General features: G+C 50.5%; 6 protein-coding genes across 6 annotated transcripts; 4 read left to right on the top strand and 2 right to left on the bottom strand.

Annotated features, from left to right (window-relative positions):
* Positions 1-203: 203 nt before the first annotated feature.
* Positions 204-2,012, top strand: PV08_06393 (uncharacterized protein; the record flags this gene model as incomplete). The annotated part of the gene is made up of 1 exon (XM_016380731.1): positions 204-2,012. One exon carries the CDS (start codon positions 204-206, stop codon positions 2,010-2,012), a length of 1,809 nt encoding a protein of 602 aa, XP_016236558.1.
* Positions 2,013-5,065: 3,053 nt separating this feature from the next.
* On the top strand, positions 5,066-6,306 carry PV08_06392 (uncharacterized protein; the record flags this gene model as incomplete). The annotated part of the gene is made up of 3 exons (XM_016380730.1): positions 5,066-5,421; positions 5,497-5,637; positions 5,703-6,306. 3 exons carry the CDS (start codon positions 5,066-5,068, stop codon positions 6,304-6,306), a joined length of 1,101 nt encoding a protein of 366 aa, XP_016236557.1.
* Positions 6,307-7,152: 846 nt separating this feature from the next.
* Positions 7,153-9,289, top strand: PV08_06391 (uncharacterized protein; the record flags this gene model as incomplete). The annotated part of the gene is made up of 4 exons (XM_016380729.1): positions 7,153-7,302; positions 7,402-8,076; positions 8,133-8,449; positions 8,500-9,289. 4 exons carry the CDS (start codon positions 7,153-7,155, stop codon positions 9,287-9,289), a joined length of 1,932 nt encoding a protein of 643 aa, XP_016236556.1.
* Positions 9,290-10,086: 797 nt separating this feature from the next.
* On the top strand, positions 10,087-10,422 carry PV08_06390 (uncharacterized protein; the record flags this gene model as incomplete). Its single annotated transcript, XM_016380728.1, has 1 exon — positions 10,087-10,422. The coding sequence occupies one exon, from the start codon at positions 10,087-10,089 to the stop codon at positions 10,420-10,422; it is 336 nt and encodes a 111-aa protein (XP_016236555.1).
* A 4,297-nt stretch (positions 10,423-14,719) lies between these two features.
* PV08_06389 (uncharacterized protein) lies at positions 14,720-17,097 on the bottom strand (the record flags this gene model as incomplete). The annotated part of the gene is made up of 2 exons (XM_016380727.1): positions 14,720-16,895; positions 16,946-17,097. 2 exons carry the CDS (start codon positions 17,095-17,097, stop codon positions 14,720-14,722), a joined length of 2,328 nt encoding a protein of 775 aa, XP_016236554.1.
* Positions 17,098-17,778: 681 nt separating this feature from the next.
* PV08_06388 (uncharacterized protein) lies at positions 17,779-19,276 on the bottom strand (the record flags this gene model as incomplete). The annotated part of the gene is made up of 2 exons (XM_016380726.1): positions 17,779-19,172; positions 19,222-19,276. The coding sequence occupies 2 exons, from the start codon at positions 19,274-19,276 to the stop codon at positions 17,779-17,781; spliced, it is 1,449 nt and encodes a 482-aa protein (XP_016236553.1).
* Positions 19,277-19,927: the final 651 nt, after the last annotated feature.

Raw genomic sequence — 19,927 nt, 5'->3', positions numbered from 1 at the left:
GTTCGCCGCCTTTCCAGCCTTGTGAGGCCAAGATGACGTCGCGCAAAAGCAGCGTGTAGAAGTGACCATTTTTGCCTCCGCGGCTACAAAGTATTCAACGGCGAACCTGACGTCCTTACACAGTCATTATCTACCAACTTTCATCGTCGACAAATCCTGAATACGAGACCACTTCGGAAAACACCAGTTACACTATTTTTCAGATGCTTGACGGCCTTCCTGTGGAAGTGATACAGCACATTGTTCATCATCTGCCTACCGCCTCATCCATCATTAACCTCTCACTGGTTAGTCGCAAACTACAAAAGGTTATAGCTAGGGACGACTATGCGTGCTTTCGCGATTTCGTTAAGAGATCATTTCCCTCCATTGAAACTCCACCGTTATGGCGGGAGGCTGCTCGTGTTTTGACCTCGCGGTCACGAGCCTGGGATCGTCGCGCATTTGTTGCAAGAGAATGCTATCCGCCTGTGGATCCTGAGGACATGGCTGAAGCAAGATCCTGGACTGCAGTAGGTTATCAGCCAGTGATCGACTGCTATGAGACCTGGACAGGCTCAACTTGGTCAGAACGCAAAGAGGTGCTGGCATGGGGAGCGGCTGGAAAACTTCGAATGAGAGTTACCAAGAACGGCAAAGTGACGTGGAAGTCTTTTACATGTCCTCATGACCATGTCCCGACCATGGATATAGTCGATGTCAATTTGTTGCGACCAAATCAGACCGAAAAGTATTCAGAACATGAAACGGCCATCCTCGGAAGGATATCTGGTGACGTTGTCAGAGTTGTGTCGAACGACTCAGGAAAGCTGGTCCAGCAATCAGTGTACAATACCAAACCTAACGGATTTCATCGTATGGATGTCAGCAAAAGCCCAGAGCCTGTCCTTGCCACATGCAATAACGATGGAATCTCGCTATTTCCCGTGGATGGTACGACATCTGTTGTGCAACCGATTGACACTGTCCCCCTGCAGACGACGAGAGATGTCCGAAATCGTATCAGGTGTGCGAAGTTTCTCTCCGACTCGGCATTTGCTATGTGTTTCCAGTACCTCGAAGGCAGAGAGCGCGCACCGATTGATGTTTATCATATCAATACGGCAGGGATAACATCGAAACCTTTTACACAGTTCTTTTCAGACCCACTTGAGAACGTCTCCAACCTCCGCCAAAGTGCGAATACTGTGGTACCTTTGGATGACGCTGCTGGTATCTCCAACTTGCCCGGGCAGCTATTCTTGTCCGGCTGGTCTGACGGTATCGTCAGTCTTCATGACGCCCGTACACCGATTCGACCAGTTTCGACATATGTTGACGTGGTCGACGATGGGCAAATTCTTGCCATTCTACCAATTGGTCACGAACGCTTCCTTGCTGGAAGTTCTCAGAACGGTTGCCTCAAAACATATGACTTGCGAATGCCTGGTATGCGGCCCTATTCATATCTTGAAGGGAGGACGCAGCTCTCTACGTCGCAAGCGAAACCAGGAGACGCGGATACTGAGCTCTCACTCTCTGGCTCGCACAAGACGCGAAGGGACATTAATATATTCCTGACACCAAGTGTCAAATACGACGAACGACTGTGGGAGCCGCTCCGATCTGGTCGTCGCGCTCGTCGAACTGAACGGTACCGCGGATGTGTATATTCTCTTGCGAGTCCCTCCCCGAGCTCACCTACCGTGTATGCTGGAATTGAGAATCACGTCCTTCAACTCGATTTTGTGTCCACAGACGATATTAGAAGCGGTATTGAAGCTCTGGTAGACCCTGTGCTCGGATTAAATGACCGGTCAAAGGACATTTTTAGTTTCTCCTGCTACGAGCGGCCCAGGGAAGGCTACGAGAGCACAGATCCAGTCCTTCTGAGGAAGCAGCAGGGTTTGTTTGGCGAACGAAGAGAAAGTCAGATAGACAAGAAAGAGAGCGATGTATCTAAAGGTGTGTCGGAACCAGGTTGGGATGAACGATGGCGTTTGAATACATACAGCATGAATCGTGGGAGATGATATACGAAGTCATGGCTAGACTTTGAATAGATGAGCGTTCCTTGGTTCTAATTGTCTCAATCCACGTCGAGTCTATGAATTAGGTATCGTTTCAACAATAGGGCAGTCTTCCTCGTCGAGCACTAGTTCGTCGATCTAGAATTAACTTCACAACATTTTCTTCTGAGTGCTCATTCGTCGGTGAACCAGGAAAGCAATTGCATAGTCGGGACAGCGCAATCGCCCTGATATTCATAGTGTATGGAAGAACTGTATCTGTCCTTATTAGCACGGTCGAGCAGAGCGAGTCGTGGAAGATGAGCTTAAAGCACGTCTAGTCGACTTTCTGAGAGTTTATGACTCCCAAAATGTCTTGAGACGAGAGGCTAGTCAGCCCCAAGAACCAACCAAATGCTTGAGTTGAAAGTACTAAAGAACCAATGATCGTGGAACGTTCTATTATCCTCATGACCTGAGGCGACGTTTGGAACGCCCACATAGTACAAGGTCGCATGCCAGGCTTTCGCAGAAGAGAGTGCCGGACTCAAAGCAGCGGCGTACCGACGTTCGGGGGCTTCTCCACTCCGCGGAGGTGGATCCCCGTAGTTGCAGGCCACCGAAGCCCAGCCCCTATGAGAATATGTCTTTGCCGGTGTGGTGCCCTCCAATGATGTCGCCACAAGTTCAAGTGGAGCCTGTTCGCACGGCGACGGCGATTCAAGATGCATTCAAAGCGAACAGTTCGTCGATTCGTAACAATGCTCTTCTCGAAAACTCGGACTTCCGACTTGAACAAACTGCTTTTACTCCGAAATATGGGTTTCATCTCACGAGATTTTGTTGCCAGCGCCCTCGATGACTTCCAAAATCAATCGAACATGGACAAGTTGGTGCCGCTGATCCTAGTGACTGCTGGCCTCGCGATATTCCACTTCATCGGTCAATGCATATAGTACGCACATTTTCACAGCCTCCGCAGCTTTCCCGGATTCTCTCAAGGTGCTTTAATGGAGTTCGAGCCACAAATTTCTGACAAGATTCAAACACTTCTGGATCAATGGGCGAAACTTGCTGCAACGGGAACCGCGTTCAATGTGCACTTCTGGGCCCGCATGTTCGCTTTCGACGTTATATGTGAGTAGATCCACTTCAGGATCCATGCTTTGAGCGCGAAAGTAATGTTACTCTTTAGACCATCTAATGTTTGATGTCGATCCGGGAACAGTACAAACAGGAGAGGAGCACTTCACTGCTCCATGGCTTCGCTCATGGCGAAATATTTATATGTGAGAGGCACCTTTGGATGACTAGAAAATGGCAGACACACCATAACTAACACATCGACTTGCAGAAGGAAATCATGCCATCACTTGAGCGCCTCAGTCCATATGTCCCTGGCCCATCCGGTGGCTACTTTAGAGATGTTCACAGGTGGAAGCAGGTATGGCGTCCCCAAGGGTGCTCACTCACTCGTGGTCTAACAAGATCTGATGTGTAGGTAGCAGTTGACTTGGTCAAGTTGTGTTGGACAAGGTCAAGTTGTGACAGTGTCATTACATGTTATGCAACGCTCAGTTCTAGGCGATGTCGGGGGGCTAAATGGGATGTATTGACGAGTCCGACCTCCAGGACTAGGAGGTCGCTGTTCTATCTATTTGTATGTTAAAGGAGTGGAAGTTTTCTCGTCCTGGTGGAGAGGTTTTTCTCCCGGGCATCGGCGGCGACCGATGAGTTCCTCGTCGGGGGCCGGCGTCCTTGCGTCGGGGAGGTCCTGTTCCTCCATCCTGAGGACTATGATATAGCGAAAATGTGACTAAAGTGAGTGAATTCATGGTGTTGCAAGGTTTGCAAAAGGAGCGTTCTAGGCGGCGAAGTCCCGCGGAGGCGTTCGGCGCAAGTATGGAGGTTGTAATGACCCCGTCACAACTCAGCCTTGTTCAACATTACAACCTCTATACTCATGTCAAACACATCCAGAGGAACCCCACCGCCTAGAACACTCATTATTGCGCACTTCACAACACTCAACTCACTCATTTCACAACTATCAAGCCAACTATCACTTCACTCATTGAACTATATCATGTTGACAGCAATATATAGGCCGTTCTATTGCCAATTATCAGAGCGCTTGTTGCAACTACTCAAGATGTGTCAGGCAAGGCCAACATGTAGCCTGTGATGCAGCAACAAAAGAAGCCTCAATTGGGCAGAGAATAGTCACTCCTTTTGCCTATATATATCATAGTCCTCAACCTCCTAGTCATCGAGGTCAGACTCATCAATACATCCCATTTAACTCCTATTGTTCAGCGTTGCACAACAAGTTGTGTTGGGAGAATGGCATGAAACTCTGTTTCTCAGCATGATCATCCATGGTGAAGACGGCTATCTAGGGCGACCACTGAGAGGCTTGGAACTTGCCAATCTGATGCATACCTTTCCCATATGCTTGACTCAAAGCAACGTACTGGAAAGCGGGAAGAATACCATCAGTGGTGAATGGAAAAGCCTTTGGGACTAGCATGGCTAAGTTCCGACCGGCAATGAAACGGACTGCGTCTTCGTTGTCACTTCAAACCTTTTACGATGTCACAAAGGTGCGCGCCTTAGGGGGGTCTGTAACGTGACGTTGTGTATCTTATCATGGGGTAGTGAAGCGAGGAATTGAATGATATACCAAGGACGTGATGATCTGTTCAATAGTCTCCACCACGCCAACTTTCACGACGTTGAACAACTTCCCGAGGTTCTGTGGAGCTTTAAGCACATTAGCCACGGACGAGTTGCGGCCCAAATTCAGTTTGACTTGGCCCGCGGGCCGGCACTATCACTATATTGATCAATGGTCAATACAATGATCATTGATCAAATGCTGACCAAGCAACCGGAACGTCGGGATCATCATCTGTATCGTTCGTGATTGTCTGATATATTGTATGAATTTATAAGGCCGCTGTTTTGCGGGGCGCTATTTTCTATGAAGTCAATAAATGTGGGCATCACCTCGTATGTGAAACTTTGATTGAGTGCAGCCTTGTCAAACGACTACGACTCGCAAGCAGAATCACAAAATGTCCTTGAACGCACCAAGCCTCTTCAACGTACCACCTGGCGCAGTGGCCGATGTTCGTATCATCGACTGCACCGCGAGGGTCAAGAGGCTACCGGCCAGTTTCTTGATGGAGCCGCCTCTGAGCGGTATGGAGCTCCTGCCCGACCTCCCATCGTGGGCGTTCCTCATTGAGAGTCCGACGGGCAAGAAGGCCTTATTCGACCTGGGGGTGCCACCAAACTTTCTCGACTTTTCGCCCTTCAATCAAGAGCAGCTGAGAAATCCTGCCTGGGAAATTCGCTCCGAGAAGCATGTGGCGGACATTCTTAGGGAGAGTCGGATTGACCCTGCTTCAGTCAATTCCATTGTTTGGAGGTCAGAATCGAGACCCTTCGGGCTTCGTGGTCGTGGTTTCTGCTAGGTTCTGTAGGACTGACTGCATCATCTTAGCCACTGGCATTTCGACCATATTGGAGATCCTTCGACCTTCCCTGGAACAACTGAGCTTGTTGTCGGCCCTGGATTCAAGAAATCTTTCTATCCAGGGTACCCAACTATCGTAGATGCGCCTGTGCGAGAAACAGATTTTGCGTTAGTATGCTTCTTTCTTAACGAGGTAGTCCCTTGACCATACTAACAATAGCTTCCAACAACAGAGGCCGCGCAACGAGGGAAGTTCGTTTCGACAACGACCCTAGGCTTCAGATCGGGCAATTTAGGGCGTTGGACTTTTTTGGAGATGGATCATTCTATCTTCTCGACGCTCCAGGTCACACAGTTGGGCACCTTGCCGGGTTAGTACGGACGACCTCAGACCCAGATACGTTCATCTTCTGTGGAGGCGACCTTTGTCACCACGGCGGTGAGATCCGCCCATCCAAGCACATCCGTCTACCCAAAGAGGTCCAAATCGAGCTTCCGGATCAAATGGCGCCGTGGGTCTGCCCAGGGTCGGCACTCGAGCGACTCAACCAGAGTCGCTCCCGCGCAGCGGACGAGCCCTTCTTCATCCCCAACCCAGGTTTTTGTTTCGATGCGGAGGAGACGCTGACAACGATCCTCAAGGCGCAGGAAGCTGACGCCGAAGAAAATGTTCTGTTCATCTACGCCCATTCAAAAGCAGTCGAACGCTATGCAGATCTCTTCCCGCTCATGGCTAATGGGTGGAAGAAGAACGGTTGGAAAAGCAAGATGCTATGGGACTTTGTTAGGGACTTTAAGCCGGCGATTGATGCGCAGCAAGCTCCTGACTCTACATAACTTGTTATGTATTGTGGCTTGCTCGCGGAGGGTTTTCATTAGCACGGGAAAATCAGCAAGCGGTGTATCGATCTTGCAACCGTGGCCTATCAAACTTGATTGGAAAGCTGTACCGTCTTATGGAGGCACAGATGTGAAGCAAAGGGAACACTTTTCAATGCCTTCCTACTACGTTGCCAAGACACTTTCTTAGCCTCGACGAAGTCTTCAATCCATCTATGAAGCAAATTCAGCCTTGGAAAAAGTACAACTAGTTGTGAGGCATATGCTACGCCGTGGGAGGCCGAAATAACGGGCCAGTAGCCGAGGTGGTAAGATGGCTAATCATTTCCAGTTGAAGTCTGACTAGTCCCTCGTCCCTGTACACACTACTGTATCCTTGTCCCGTCCTTATTCCGAGGATCGAAGCGTTTAACTTCCATTATCCAGCAAGAATTGATCCGATTGGAGAAAGAGATGTCCAGTTGGAAATGCATGTCGGCGTGGACCTTGGATGATGTGGCAGAACGACAGAAGTAAAGTGTTCTCTCACCCGATACATCGAAAGCATTCCCGACGGCCCAATATGAGGTCGAGGCGGAGCGGGGAAGGATATCTTAATACAAAATGTCGCTGCGCCCGGCACAAGCCAAAAGTAACAAGGTAAGTATCTGTACGAGTGAAGTCAGGGGAGAGAGGGGGCCTCACCAGGCCATGAAAATGTGGGGTGGGTACTCCGTAGTGGTGTTGGGTCTCCTCAAACCAAGTCCCCCCTTCAACCTCCCCGCCCAAATGGGCTCGCCAACAAGACAGCCTGTGTGGGGATAACAGTTTCTCCTTCACGATCAGGGCATAAATAATCATACGATGGGCGACGACCTATCGAGAGGCTCGTTTCCAATACCTGAAGCCCCGTCAGTACCGGCGACGGGATTGGGAGATCCGAGGATTACCAATCGATCTTCAATGAGAAGGCATCGAGCCACCATCGCCTGTAATCACTGTCGCTTTCGCAAAGTGAGATGCAGTGTCGTGAGCGGCCATTCTTGTTACAACTGCATCTTGGAGCAGGTCGAATGTATCCTGCCACAACGCCGCCAATGAGACAAACCCAAGGCTCAAAAGCCGTCGGCCAGCTCCCAGCTCCTCTTGGCCACACCTCCTCCCAACCTACCGGCAACCAGGCCACCTGATGGGCCTGCAGCTACATGGTCTGAGATAACCCCCGACCTCACTGGCGATGCCGAAGCCGATACATCACGATCGCCCCGTGCCATTCAACATGATCATCCCCAGAGCGCGTTGGACGCCGACAAATCGTGGGACATGGATGAGACTATTGCACCTGACCGGAATTTCGACTGGTATCAAGCCGCGACGCAGAGTCTGACATCCCCAATATATCCCGACGACACGGGCGCGCGGTCGAAAACCCGGCTAGAATCCCAAGAACAAGACTATCCACCATTTGTAAAACCAATGCCATCCGACTTGGCTGTCGAGGATTTGATCTATCTGCGCCAGAGGGGTGCATTGACACTTCCCGATCCAGAGTTACGCGACGACTTGCTCAAGAACTATTTTGAACTCGTCCACCATTTCCTCCCCCTCATCGACCTAGATGCGTTTCAAGCCAGCATCGAAAACCCAGCACGCCATGGCCAGATCAGTTTGCTTCTAGTACAAGCTATCATGTACTCTGCCACAGCCTGGGCAGACGTAAAGTTAGTACGTCGAGCGGGTTTCCTGACCCGGGATGCGATGCGCAGGGCATACTACCTCAAGACTAAGGTTTGAATCCCTTGCCATCCTGACCGACCTCCGCTGACCTTGTTCATTGAGGACAGTTGCTCTATGACTTTAGCTGCGAGCGAGATCTCATCGCTATCGTACAATCCCTCCTTCTGCTCACCACCTGGTGGATTTCACCCACCGAACAGAAGGATGGGTACTACTGGTGCAGCGTGGCGCTGGCCGTGGCCACATCGATTGGTCTCCATCGAGACGCGCATAGCGAAGGTCTGCCGGCGCCAGTTCGTAGACTTCGTCGACGTATCTGGTGGTGCTGTCTAATTCGCGACGCCTTCACTTCCCTGGGCACCAATCGAGCGCCGAGAGTTCGACCTGACGACTTCACTGTGGCTCCACTCAAATTGGAAGATATGTACTGCTCCGAGAGTGGTGTCGATGCGAATACGACTGAGCGGCATCAAGTCAAACTGCTTCAATCAGCATCGAGTTAACAAAGATCTGCAGGATCCTGAGCACAATTGTGGATCTATTCTACGCGGAAAATCCAATCGGTCACAACGGTATCCTCTATCCGAAACAGGACGGGACGACAGCCACCGCACGGAGCCCCGGTACTCAGACGAATTCAGACGATGGCAAAGAGCTCGAGATGTGCAAACGAGACCTGCAGAGGTGGCGCGACCATGTGTCGGAGGATCTACTGCACCAATCTCCCGTTCCTAGCATCACTTCGTCCGCCGAGGAAGCCGTGGTCATACACAGTGCGATGCTGACGATGATGTATCTCGTTGCGCAGTTCTGCTTGCACCGTCCTGGCGCCTTGGCCGATCGCATAGGTTTAGGGTCAGGCCATGATCGGATGCGGGCTTCTTCGCAAAGATCGATGCGTGCCGCGGCGGAGGGCCTCAACAAGATCGTGATGGATTTGTACAGGGCCGACCTAATGCGCCGCCTACCGGGCATGAGCATTTCGTGCATCCTGACGGTCAGCTGGAGCCATGTCTTTGATCTGCAATCGCCGAGTGAGGAACGTCGTCGAGAAGAAGTCCGGAGGTTCGAAGAATGCAAACTTGCTCTCCGAGAGCTCGTGGACACCAACGTCGCGGCTGAGTGGGCCATCGCATTTTTGACCTTTGCGGCGTCACACGTTAGTCGACTGTTCAAGAGACGACAGGTGCAGGCCCTTCCGCCGGAGAGTGGATTGTCGACGACCATGTCGAGTATGAGCCAAATACCGCCACGGCTGTCTTAGCAGGCATCAACACCAATGCAGCCGACACTCACGAATCTGTAACACAAGACTGGACCACTACCCACCCTTTGGAAATGCACACACGGACACATCCGGGGTCGGGCGTTGGTCTCTCCAACTATGAGGACTCCATTGTAGGATCCGTAGTTAACTTGGCGGATGATGATGGTGTATTCAATCTAGACTTCTCCAACTTGACCGACATGTGGGTGGGTATGCCTTCTGCAGCTTAACATCAGATTGACATCCTTCTTTCGATATTTATATGACCATGTCTTGATGCGTATATTCCCAAACCACCGCAAACAGTTTTCAATATAAAAAAATCGTACATGAGAGCGACTTAGCTGAGTGTTCGGCTTCATAATGAATAGCTCGGTCGCGGCTGGCCTGATGTCGGCCATCATCCAATCGGAATTTGCTTAGACTGGGTGGTATGTTCATTGCATTCTACCGCGGGTAAAACCCGAGGAAGACACCAAGACAAGGCAAGGTCTAATGCGATGTAGAACCCAACGCCAATTATGGGAAGTTATCAGGCGGACTGCAGTAGAAATCAGACAGTCGCCATGGACGTGCTTGGGAACGTGAGTCGGTGGGTGAGAAGAAAGTGATACGACGTTTGAGTCGCGAGCATCTGGTCCTAAAAGCGGCAACATCAATCTTTCTCCATCTCTTTGCATCGTACTTTTTGAACTTCTGGTCTGCTTGTTGTAATTTCTTTCGTGACGTTTTGTTTTCTTTGCTACTATTTCTCATTGCTTCACTCCTCCTACTGTTGTATCTGGCGCTCAATCATGTCCACTTCCGCCGCCAGTCAGACTCGATCACTTTACCGTCGCCTTCTGCGTGAGCTCCCGCCTCTTCCCACACCACGACACAAGCACCCGCGAACGCCGATTCACGCCTCAATTCGCTCACATTTATCGCAACCATTGGCTGATACTTCTCCTGAATATGTAACGGCGCGTTGTCAAGAAGCCGAACAGTTCATCACCTATCTCCGCGCCCAGCGCACATATACCGTTCTTCTTCAGCGATACAATCCTGGCATGAATATGGACGAGGAAGAACGTGTCAGACTCACAGCAAGAAGAGTTGGAATGGAATTACCGATTGAATGGAAGAAATGAAGTGGGTGCCGGTACCGCAGAATATAGTCATGGCGCCACCACACCGCAACCACTTGACCTGTTCCTCATTCGGACTACAATCAAAAGGAAACGCAGGCGATAGCGAGTACACCTCTGCTGCTTCGCCAGCGCCGATACAACGAACAGACGACCCTGGGAAACGAGGTTACATTGATGTTACACTCCGTGGTCGAATGGGCGGTACTCACTTACGTTCATACCCTGGGCGGAAACTCAGCTTGGGGTTAGAGGTGCACCTACAGACCTCCGTTTCCGCGCAGCGTATGAACAAGGAGGGCCACTCAGTGTTAGACGGCTGTGTGTGAGTCGGTCTTCAATTTGCGTTGTCCCAGTGGCCTTGTTCAGCATTTTGCTGTCCCTCCCAAGTACAGCCAACCACCTCAACCGGTTCTGACCTATGGGATCATGGCAATCTCCGATGGGCTGTTTGATGGTCTCCAGCGAGGCCTCATAGCTCGTGTCCAGCATCGATCGTGGTAATAACACACGACATCCTGACGGCCCTACCGTTGCTTGCATCTTTATATGCTGGGCAGAAGCGATAGCTCACGAATCTAGAGTCGATGTGGCAGTCAGTCATGATGTGCAGTGTTATGTAGAGGACACTTCTCAGTTGTCCTCTCCTGGTCCGGACAACTCTGTACAATATATCAAAAGACATCAAGTTCAAGAATGTCACTACTGCTCCTCAGAGTCACTAAGTTTCTGTTCTTCTCCTCACAGTTGAAAAGCGCCTTCCAATGTACGGTTACATACTCTGTCTACCAAGTCTACTCATACAATGTGATATTTCCTAGAACTCTTTATCGACCGAATATGAGAATGGACGACGCCTGCTCTTTGCGTGCCGTAACCCACGATGGGTGTCTAACCCGCGATGAGCATCAATACCAACGATCGTATCCCGTACTCATACCTTCTCGTAGTCATGTTTATTTGTCTGGAGCGGGCTGAAGCCTACGAGATGGAATGCTTCGGCGCTTGAATTGACACTCACTCGCCTCAAACATGTCTACATGTCTTGTCCACTCTATTATTACGTGAACCGAATCAATTATGGTGTGCCGCAAGACGCAGAAGCAGTAAGGTACTGTCGATCGCGGCCTGTCCTCCTCGCGCAATCATTGTCACTGGCGGCCTCTCCTTTGCCATTGAGACCAATGCAAATGACGACGGTGGTTGACACTTGCAGCACGCCTCGGATCAAGAGTTCAGGGTCGCCGATAGATCTTTCGGACCGAAGGAGTCGCAGAGTCGTTGCGTATAGAGTCCTCCGCGGAATCTAAAAAGTATAAACATGAGAGTCGTCGGTGTAGCGCAGACACACGACTCTGCAAGGCTATTGTGTAGAGTGTGCCCTTTGAAACCAAAAGGAACAAGCAAACGGGGTCGTTGGAATACTGCGAACCGATGGCTTCGCAAGGCCATTGTGTCTGGCGGACTGATCAAAGCGAAAAGTGATGCCAGCAAGGTCTCAATGAACAATCGCAGACTGCCATCTCCGCAGACTCGTTGAGCGAGGCGGGAGAGTCTTAGTGACAAGCTATGCAGTGACGGTGAAGGGAGCGACAAAGACGAGAATTCAGAGTTGATAAAGTATCGCGCACACGCATGTATCCGCGGAGTCATTGTGGACGGCGGACTCACCGAGTCTAGAAGTGAGGATAGCAGTGAATATGGAATGTTCAGGGCGTATTCCCCAGCCCTAAGATCACTTATTAGAAGAGGACAAGAGATCGCAACGGCACCTGTTCGCGATAGAGAATGATAAGTCGTGTCGTATTGGGACTGGACTGTGATGTTGACCTGTTTGACATCCGCTGTGTCTCGATCATCTGCTGGCTGGGCTGACTGTCAGATGGTACTTATGTATCTAAGACCAAAGCAAACTGAAGCTACAAACATATCGCTTTGTGCAATCCTGCCCTTTCCAAAACTGCCCCGGGAGACACTCAATCAAAGAAACATCAACTTCCTACCATCCAAACCCATGGAGTCTCTCAGTGGCCCTATTGTTCCGAGGTCGACCAACATGTAAAGCTGTCCCATACAAAGAGGTCTCCGGTGATAGGGTCCCGTTACCATTCATAGCTGGAAATAAGGGCGGAGGAATATTATTTCTCAATCCGGCTCGACGTATCTTTATTGCCATCAACCCAAATATCATCTGGCAAGGTTGGTAGGCACTTGAACCAATGCTCCGAATACGCAGCACCCACATAGGCCTCTTCAGCGGGAGTCGAAATGAGTTGTGACAAGGGTCATGGTCCAGACCATGGGAGATCCGCCAGGGACAGATACAGAGAGTCCGAGTGTTTGGTGATCCTGAAAATCCGCACTGGTAGGTAGGCTGTAGGATATTGATGTCCGACGTCAAGGCCACACTCAGCTTCCCTTTCCACAATCCTCGTACTCGACTGCATGGGAATCGATCAGCTCGAACGGACGAGGGGCCTCCGGAGCTTTCACCGCCTGTTGAAGATCACGTCCATGTTGTTCGCCGACAACGGGCCTGCATAAAGCCGCCGAGAAGAGTTCATGCTGTCCGTCAAGGGCCATTGCAGCATCTCTGCTTCAAGCCGGTCGACCAGACTCTGGACGGTATTGGCAGCAGCATCTGTGTCGTTCTGGTGTGGTTGGTCGTACGCGATCGAACCTTGATTTGGTGTCATTTCGGAGAGCTTCATTGTTCTCGGCTGCACACAAAGGACAAACGTGTTCGAGAGTCGTCCAACACTCACGCGGCGAGGCTGAACCAGCCTCGTAGAGACGCGCGGACCCACATATGATTTTGAATCGATGTCAATTAAACAGGTGAATTTTCCTCTCAAATCACCAAGATCCCTAAAGTGATGGCTCAAGTTAAAACCACATGGGCGGTGTGGTGGATGGCCATTCACTCAGGCGAGGAGGGAAGCAGAAAAAAAGGGCCCGCGTTCGAATCCCGACGACGACCACGATAATCGAGAATAAACTTTCAACAATTATCGAACCGCAGTCAGGGTTAGATCAAACCAGACAGGCGTGTCTGGAAGGCGTCCTGACTGTGAGCGAAGGAAAAAAAGAGAAGTTTTCAAACAACTTCACTTTCAACCTTTTTTTTGGGTTTTTGAAAGATTTCGGTGTGTTGTGATCGGTAGAAACTGTTCTGTTTCCTGAAACTTGAGTGTTTTTCCTTCGTATTCGACATCTTCAGATGAATCTCGGATATATCGAGCCTTGCAAGATTTTGAGTAGAGACGATGAACATAGATCGAGTGCGTTCTTAGCATAATATTATGTTCCGCTGCGGAGACGCCAGCTGCCGCTCGAGGGGAAGTTGCCCTGCATGCAGAGTAACTCCGCAACTGGCTTGATTCGGCGCCATTCATCGTCGACAGGTGCTTGATCACTGTTGTTGAGTTCGACTCTGTTCATCTCCGCTCGAAGCTACAGAATGGAAGAGTAAGCAGAAGCAAAGTAGCCGACAAAGCAGAAGGCGGCAACGCTGTCGGATCTGCTGTGACGCTGCCTTTGTTGGTATCAGAACAACAAAATCATATATCTTCTCCACGGTCGGCAAGTGGGGAAAGAAAGCCACCGAGTAGAAGGCGTTTGTGTCTGAGGCGAGAAGGTGACTTGGAGAATCGGATATCGACATGGTATGCCTCCGATGTGGTTATCCTTGATCAGACACGCATAGGGATTTCTGAGACAACACGATCGGGAACTCCTTTGGAAGGCTTGCAGTAGCCATTCTCGACAAGCATTAATCCCCATCGCCCGTCTTGAAAGCTGGCAAGGGAGGTTGATATATAGGGTTTCTACCTTACGGAGAGGGACGGCTGTCTCACACGTCTGAACAAGACGCCGAGTCCCTAGGAGGCCCCTGAGGCTGCATTGCTTGATTCAGACCGTGATGATCGTCATCACTAGACAGTTCTAGATGATCAAGGAGCATGACGGATACGTAAGAATCGCAAGAACCATCATCAGATAAATGAGTAAGGTTTGGTGTGAGCTAAGGGTAGTTGTAGATGGCGTCAACGATGCTGCAGAAACGAAGAGGAATGCAGGACTTCTAACTTAGGTCACCGTAGCATGTGTACAGGTACTTCAAGCTACAGGTGACATTAAACGCAAAAGGCAGAGGTCAAACCGCCGCGGATGAAAAGAGTCTGATAAGAGCACTATCTCAATCTCCCAGAGCCTCTCAGGAACTTCTCATCGTAACGAAGAGATATCCTCTGTTCTGAAGGAAGTAGTCAATGTGCCCTCAGCCCGACTCCTGAGCCTCTCATTCCCAATTAACCAATTCCATCACAGTCGTGTCCTTGAATGACACGGGGATCGCCAGATCAGAATCGACATGGCCATCGGTAGCTAGATCTTTGTTCGGCCAGCCAAGATCGCAATCAACATCATGGCTTAAACCCGGGAGTCCCTCAACATTGTGTTGCGCTGCCGCAATTGTCGAAACCATCTGATTTACTTCTGTTGGGTTCCCGTCAAGAAGATCAATTTTATAGAAATCTGTGAATGAAGGCATGAAGTCAAACTGATTGTCGAAGCAAGGCATGCTGCATAGGTCATCGAAGTCTGCACAGTCACCAACGAATGGTAGTTCGCAGTCGATAGGGTCCAGAGCGTACTGGCTATCCGTCGCAGGTCTTGACCCTGGTTCTCCTTCCACGAGCTGTTCCTCCAAAGCTGATAAATGTGGCTGAGTATTCAAGCAAAATCCTGAGTAAGTGTCTCCAAGATGGGAAACCGTCATGTCGGGAGCTGGCGCTATCCAGATATCTTCGGGACAGCACGTCGATTCAATGGCTGAGTGTGACAAGGGTAGCCGAGCAGCCTCAGCTGCTCCTTGGACATCATTATGAGGTCCCAGACGCATCTGGAGGGTCTCCAGTGACGACATATGATCTGGGAACACATGCTGCTTGTTATTGGCACTGATGCTTCCGTCGACTTCAGCGTCACCTATATCACCCATATCACTTGCCGAGTCAACCGGACCTTCAGGTCCGTTGGTGGAATCGTCACCATTACCTGAAGCATTCTCATTCCAGGTTTGTCCTTCGGAGGTTGCGTCGCCGTCATCGTCGTCTTCGTCGTCATAATAAGTCTCCAGGCAAATTCGTGACATCTCCTTTCCTAGCTCCGCAACCGCCGAAGAAACTTGTTCAGAGCGCCGTCTCTCCAGCTCAAAATCTTGCTGTTCAAGGTAATCAGGGAAGTACTGAAGTTTAGCCTCCATACGCTTAGCATGATATAGCAAAAGCTGCGCGTCAATATTACCAAAACCATAAAGGTCCTCAAAGGCCGAGGATGCATGACGAAACCAGATTGCCCCGGCGCGATAGTCTTGCTCAGACTCGAATATATAGGCGAGTAGTCTCATGGCGCTCGAACACACATATGCACCCACGGTGCCTGGTGTGATTTCTCCGTCCACCAGCTGCAGACAAATCTCTTTTGCTTCCTTCAGCAAGCCTGCAGAAAAACACATTTCCGCCATCATTCGCGACCAGCTTCGGGACAGCCAGTGATCTCTTCCTAATATCTCTTTGAAACTGTTCCTCCTGTCATTGCAGAACCTGGAAGCTGCCTCAGGACCCTGTTCCCTCTTGATACCCAGCATCATTGCAGTGTCGGTCTGAAAAACGAACCTCGAAGTTTGACGATATTTTTGAAGTTCAACTTCTCTGGCCAATTTTAATAACCGGGTGTAGTGAATGTTTATCTCAAAGTGATTTAGCCTGAGTTCCAAGAGCATCAGCAGAGGATTCTTCTTTGACAGTGATTTCTTTGCAGTTGCGTAGATGTATGCCAGGCAGGCATTCCAACAGGGGCCATAGAACTGATCCTCGACCGTCCTCGAGCACATCCTAAGAAGAACTTGTAGAAGATCAGGATGTTGTGCTACAACGACCTCTTTGGTTGACATGGTAAGATTCCTCAGTGCTGCCTGTACGAGGTGCACATTTCCCACCTCGAGTGCTTTTGTAACGTCAAGTGCTACGTTGTACAACTCGATTGAAGTTGTCATACTCCCGGACCCCGAAGACCAGTTGTCCTCTTCAGTCAGTTTCCAGCTGTAGTAGGCGTGAATTTGATAAGCCGTTCTTTCAAACAAGGACATCACAGGAGAAACTTGTAGAAGGACTCGAGGTATGGTCATCCGGCGTCCTTGCAATGTCTTTCCCAAAGTTCGAGTGTATGCACTTGTTGAGCTACCAAGCTGGATGCTGCCTGACGCGTACGGCTTGCGAGGCGACCTGAGGTCTTCGCCAAAATGACGTCTCACTCGATCAATGGGGATTGATCGTTGGTCGACTGTGAGGCATGGGGTGGCGATGCCAGACCTGCAGAACGGCCGCACTGCATCGGCAGCTGCGGCAAGTTCGATTTTCTTGAAATTCTTCTGCAGACGCCATTTCTTCAGTCTGAGCTTGTACATGTCTATACTGGATATATTCCTTAGTATAAGTATGCCGACAAAATAACTGGCACTCACGATGCATGAAAGCTGTGCTGAGAGGCCATGATTCTCGCAGCTTCTTTCAGTGGCAAGTTCTCATCGATGAACAACCGCTTCAATTCTGGTTTGATTCGTTCCCATTCTTCTTCGGAGGGGGCTCGCTTCCGGGTCGCTTTTGTGGCCGGCATGTTGACTCAGCCCAAGATATGTCCAGATAGTAGCTATTCAGCCTTGTCCGTCGGAAGAAGCGGGCAGGGTACAAGGTTTAGCTTGATATGAAGGTATGAAGGTATGACGGGGGAAGTATGCGAGTGAGTCCACTTGGGGTCAGATGGAACCGAACTGAGAGGGACTGCTTGATGATGGAGGATGAAGTGAGGCCTATTATAATTTTAACATTCAGCCTCGACGCAAAAGTGGTTATGAATGGGGGCGTGGCAGCGAGGCTACAATGATTGCTCGAGCTCATTGGGTCGCTTGCCGCCTATACATGAGGTCCTGATTGGGCATCCATGTTACACAACCACTTTTGCTTCAGGCCAATAGGAGAGGACTCGCAGTTCGCGGCCAGTGTGAGGCTGTTCCACTGTGGCAGGACACCAACTTTTGTCCAGGCAGAATTCCGTAACGGTTGGGATAAGGGTAGAGTAAACATCCCAGAGCGTGGGTAGTATAAAGATGGAAATCGGCTTGATACTACTTTACACAGTGGGTGGCCTCAGGAGGGATCCTTCCATCACTTGTTGACCTGCGCTGGGTAGGAGGTCTTCGGCTAAGTCTTCCCCAAACATGATAATCCATCGTGCATGCCTGGATTGCTGTTTCTGCGCTCACGGCCTTTGTTGATGCGATGACGCCGTATCCATAATCTAGTCCAACACATCTTTGGCAATCCGACCAAGGGCCGCCTGCACGCTCTGACACACAGCTTCGACGAACTCGGTCTCGCTATCGGCCCTAGACTCCAGATCAAACGCCCCCAGCTGCCATGTGGCAGTCACCGTCATCGGGCCCCCAGGGGCACTGACAACGTTGAAAGACAACGGGGGCCCCGTGGCGGCCGCCGGCTGCGCAAAGACCATGTGTTTCATTCCTGCAGTCGACGCAGTATTAACGGGTTGAAAGCTCATCAGGTTGCTAAGTTCATAAGAACAACCTCGCCCCTTGCCAATTCTGGAAAGAGTCCACGACCTAATATCGCTCAGATACCTCAACAACCCAACAGACTGGTCCTTTGTGTTCTTTGACTTGGCCGCCAGCTTTGTCGTCACGGACCTCGCAGTCATCCAAGATTCAGATGATCGCGCGATGATGTCGGTGTCGCCGCCAACGCAAAGGCCCATCTCATAAGCCGCTATGCCTAGAGCGCCGCGCAGATTGATGGCTGTCTGAGCGACAAGGGTGTCGTACTTTTCTGGCAATAGTTCCAGCATTGCTTCCGCTATGAGCTCGTGAAGAAGACCAGTCATCTTCGCGCCATTTGCTCGACAGGCCTTTAGGACGTGGCCAACCGTGACTGCGTCGACTGAGAACATTTCCAACCCAGTCTTGAAGTTATCGACCTCGTAGAGATTAGGCGCGCCTGTCCACGTTGTGGGCGTGGTAATACTCGCTCGAAAGCCAAACGAAGCAGGCAAATACAAGCTGAGTAGCGGCGACAAGAGAAAAGACCACGAGATGGGCAAGTTTTCTTTCGTGTCAACCGGAGGCGGCAGCGGTCGGAAAGGAGACGAGTGTACTAGATCAGCTGGAGAACCACCGTGGTGGTCATTGTCGCGTGACGCTTGCTGGAGAGCATCCAAAAATGTTCTGTGGAACGCCATTCCAGACATCCCATCCAACAGTCCATGAGAATATGCAAATGCAAGAAAGAACCGCCGCTCGGAGAACGGCAGGACGACTGCTTTCCACCGAGGAATGCCTTCTGGTAGCTTCGTTTCGAGTATCTCCGGCAATAGTCGTTTAATCACCTCGTTCTCGTCGTTTTCCAGAGGGTGGTTTCTGATTTCTACATGTTTCGTGAGATCGAGCTGTGGGCAGTACACAAAGTAAGGAGAACTGGACCCGGTCGCGGAAGCGACGGCACTGAGGTGTGCATGGGCGTCGATACATTGCTTGATTGCCGGCGCGAAAGTGAATATCGAGGCTGTGTCCTGCGGCTGGGAGAGTTCGTAGATGCCCCCGACGACAAGTGTTCGGTAATAGTCGAGTTCTTCACGAATAATGCACCGGCATTCGTTCGGGCCTTCGTGCAGGACGTCAGCTATGGTAGAGACACATCACGGTCCGCGGTAACGGGGCAAGAAACTCACTGGCTGACCTGAGATAGTTGTCTTCGTGCACAGGGGACGAGCGAGACCACCACATTTTGGTCTCAGGTGAGTTTCAATATGGCTGTTTGGCGTTTTATGCTGGCGGAAGTGAAGCAACGTCCGGAGCAAGGTTTGGTCGTGCGTTGGCTGGGTTTATATTACTCGTTCATACGGAGCATGCATCAAGCCTGTAGTTAAGTGAATGTAGATCCCCTGCTGCACAACGCCGTTGAGATGGCGTCCATCGCGTTTTTATACGTCGTGTTTCTCGGGTCAATCATTCCGCCAGAAATGAGGTTTACGAAGACTCCCGTGGGCTTCGGAGACCCCTTTTCAGGCCCCACCGGAGGGTTGAGTCCAAATGCGGTATCGCGGCGTGCATTATATTAGACGTTCGGCCTGGCCCTCGAGGCTGAACGGAGCTTCAGCTGTCGTACAACTCCGTATATCGTATCAGCCGTGTTCAGCCCCATCAATTTCGTGGCGGGTGGAATTGGAGCATTCCGGGGCGATGCACGTCAGAAAAAACTCAGAAAAGATAATGAAACTGGAGAAATCTTCCGGTGGGTCAAATATATACTCACATATGTACCTCTCAAAGCCAGGCAGGGTTTGTTACCGGGATAAAACACTAATCCAAACGGAACGATGAGCAGCTGGCCTAAACACTTGAATAGTCTAAGTGAGCTGACATTGATATCTACGT

The sequence above is a fragment of the Exophiala spinifera genome (assembly GCF_000836115.1).
Source record: "Exophiala spinifera strain CBS 89968 unplaced genomic scaffold supercont1.4, whole genome shotgun sequence".
Taxonomy (NCBI): domain Eukaryota; kingdom Fungi; phylum Ascomycota; class Eurotiomycetes; order Chaetothyriales; family Herpotrichiellaceae; genus Exophiala; species Exophiala spinifera.
This window is presented reverse-complemented; position numbering and strand designations above follow the sequence as displayed.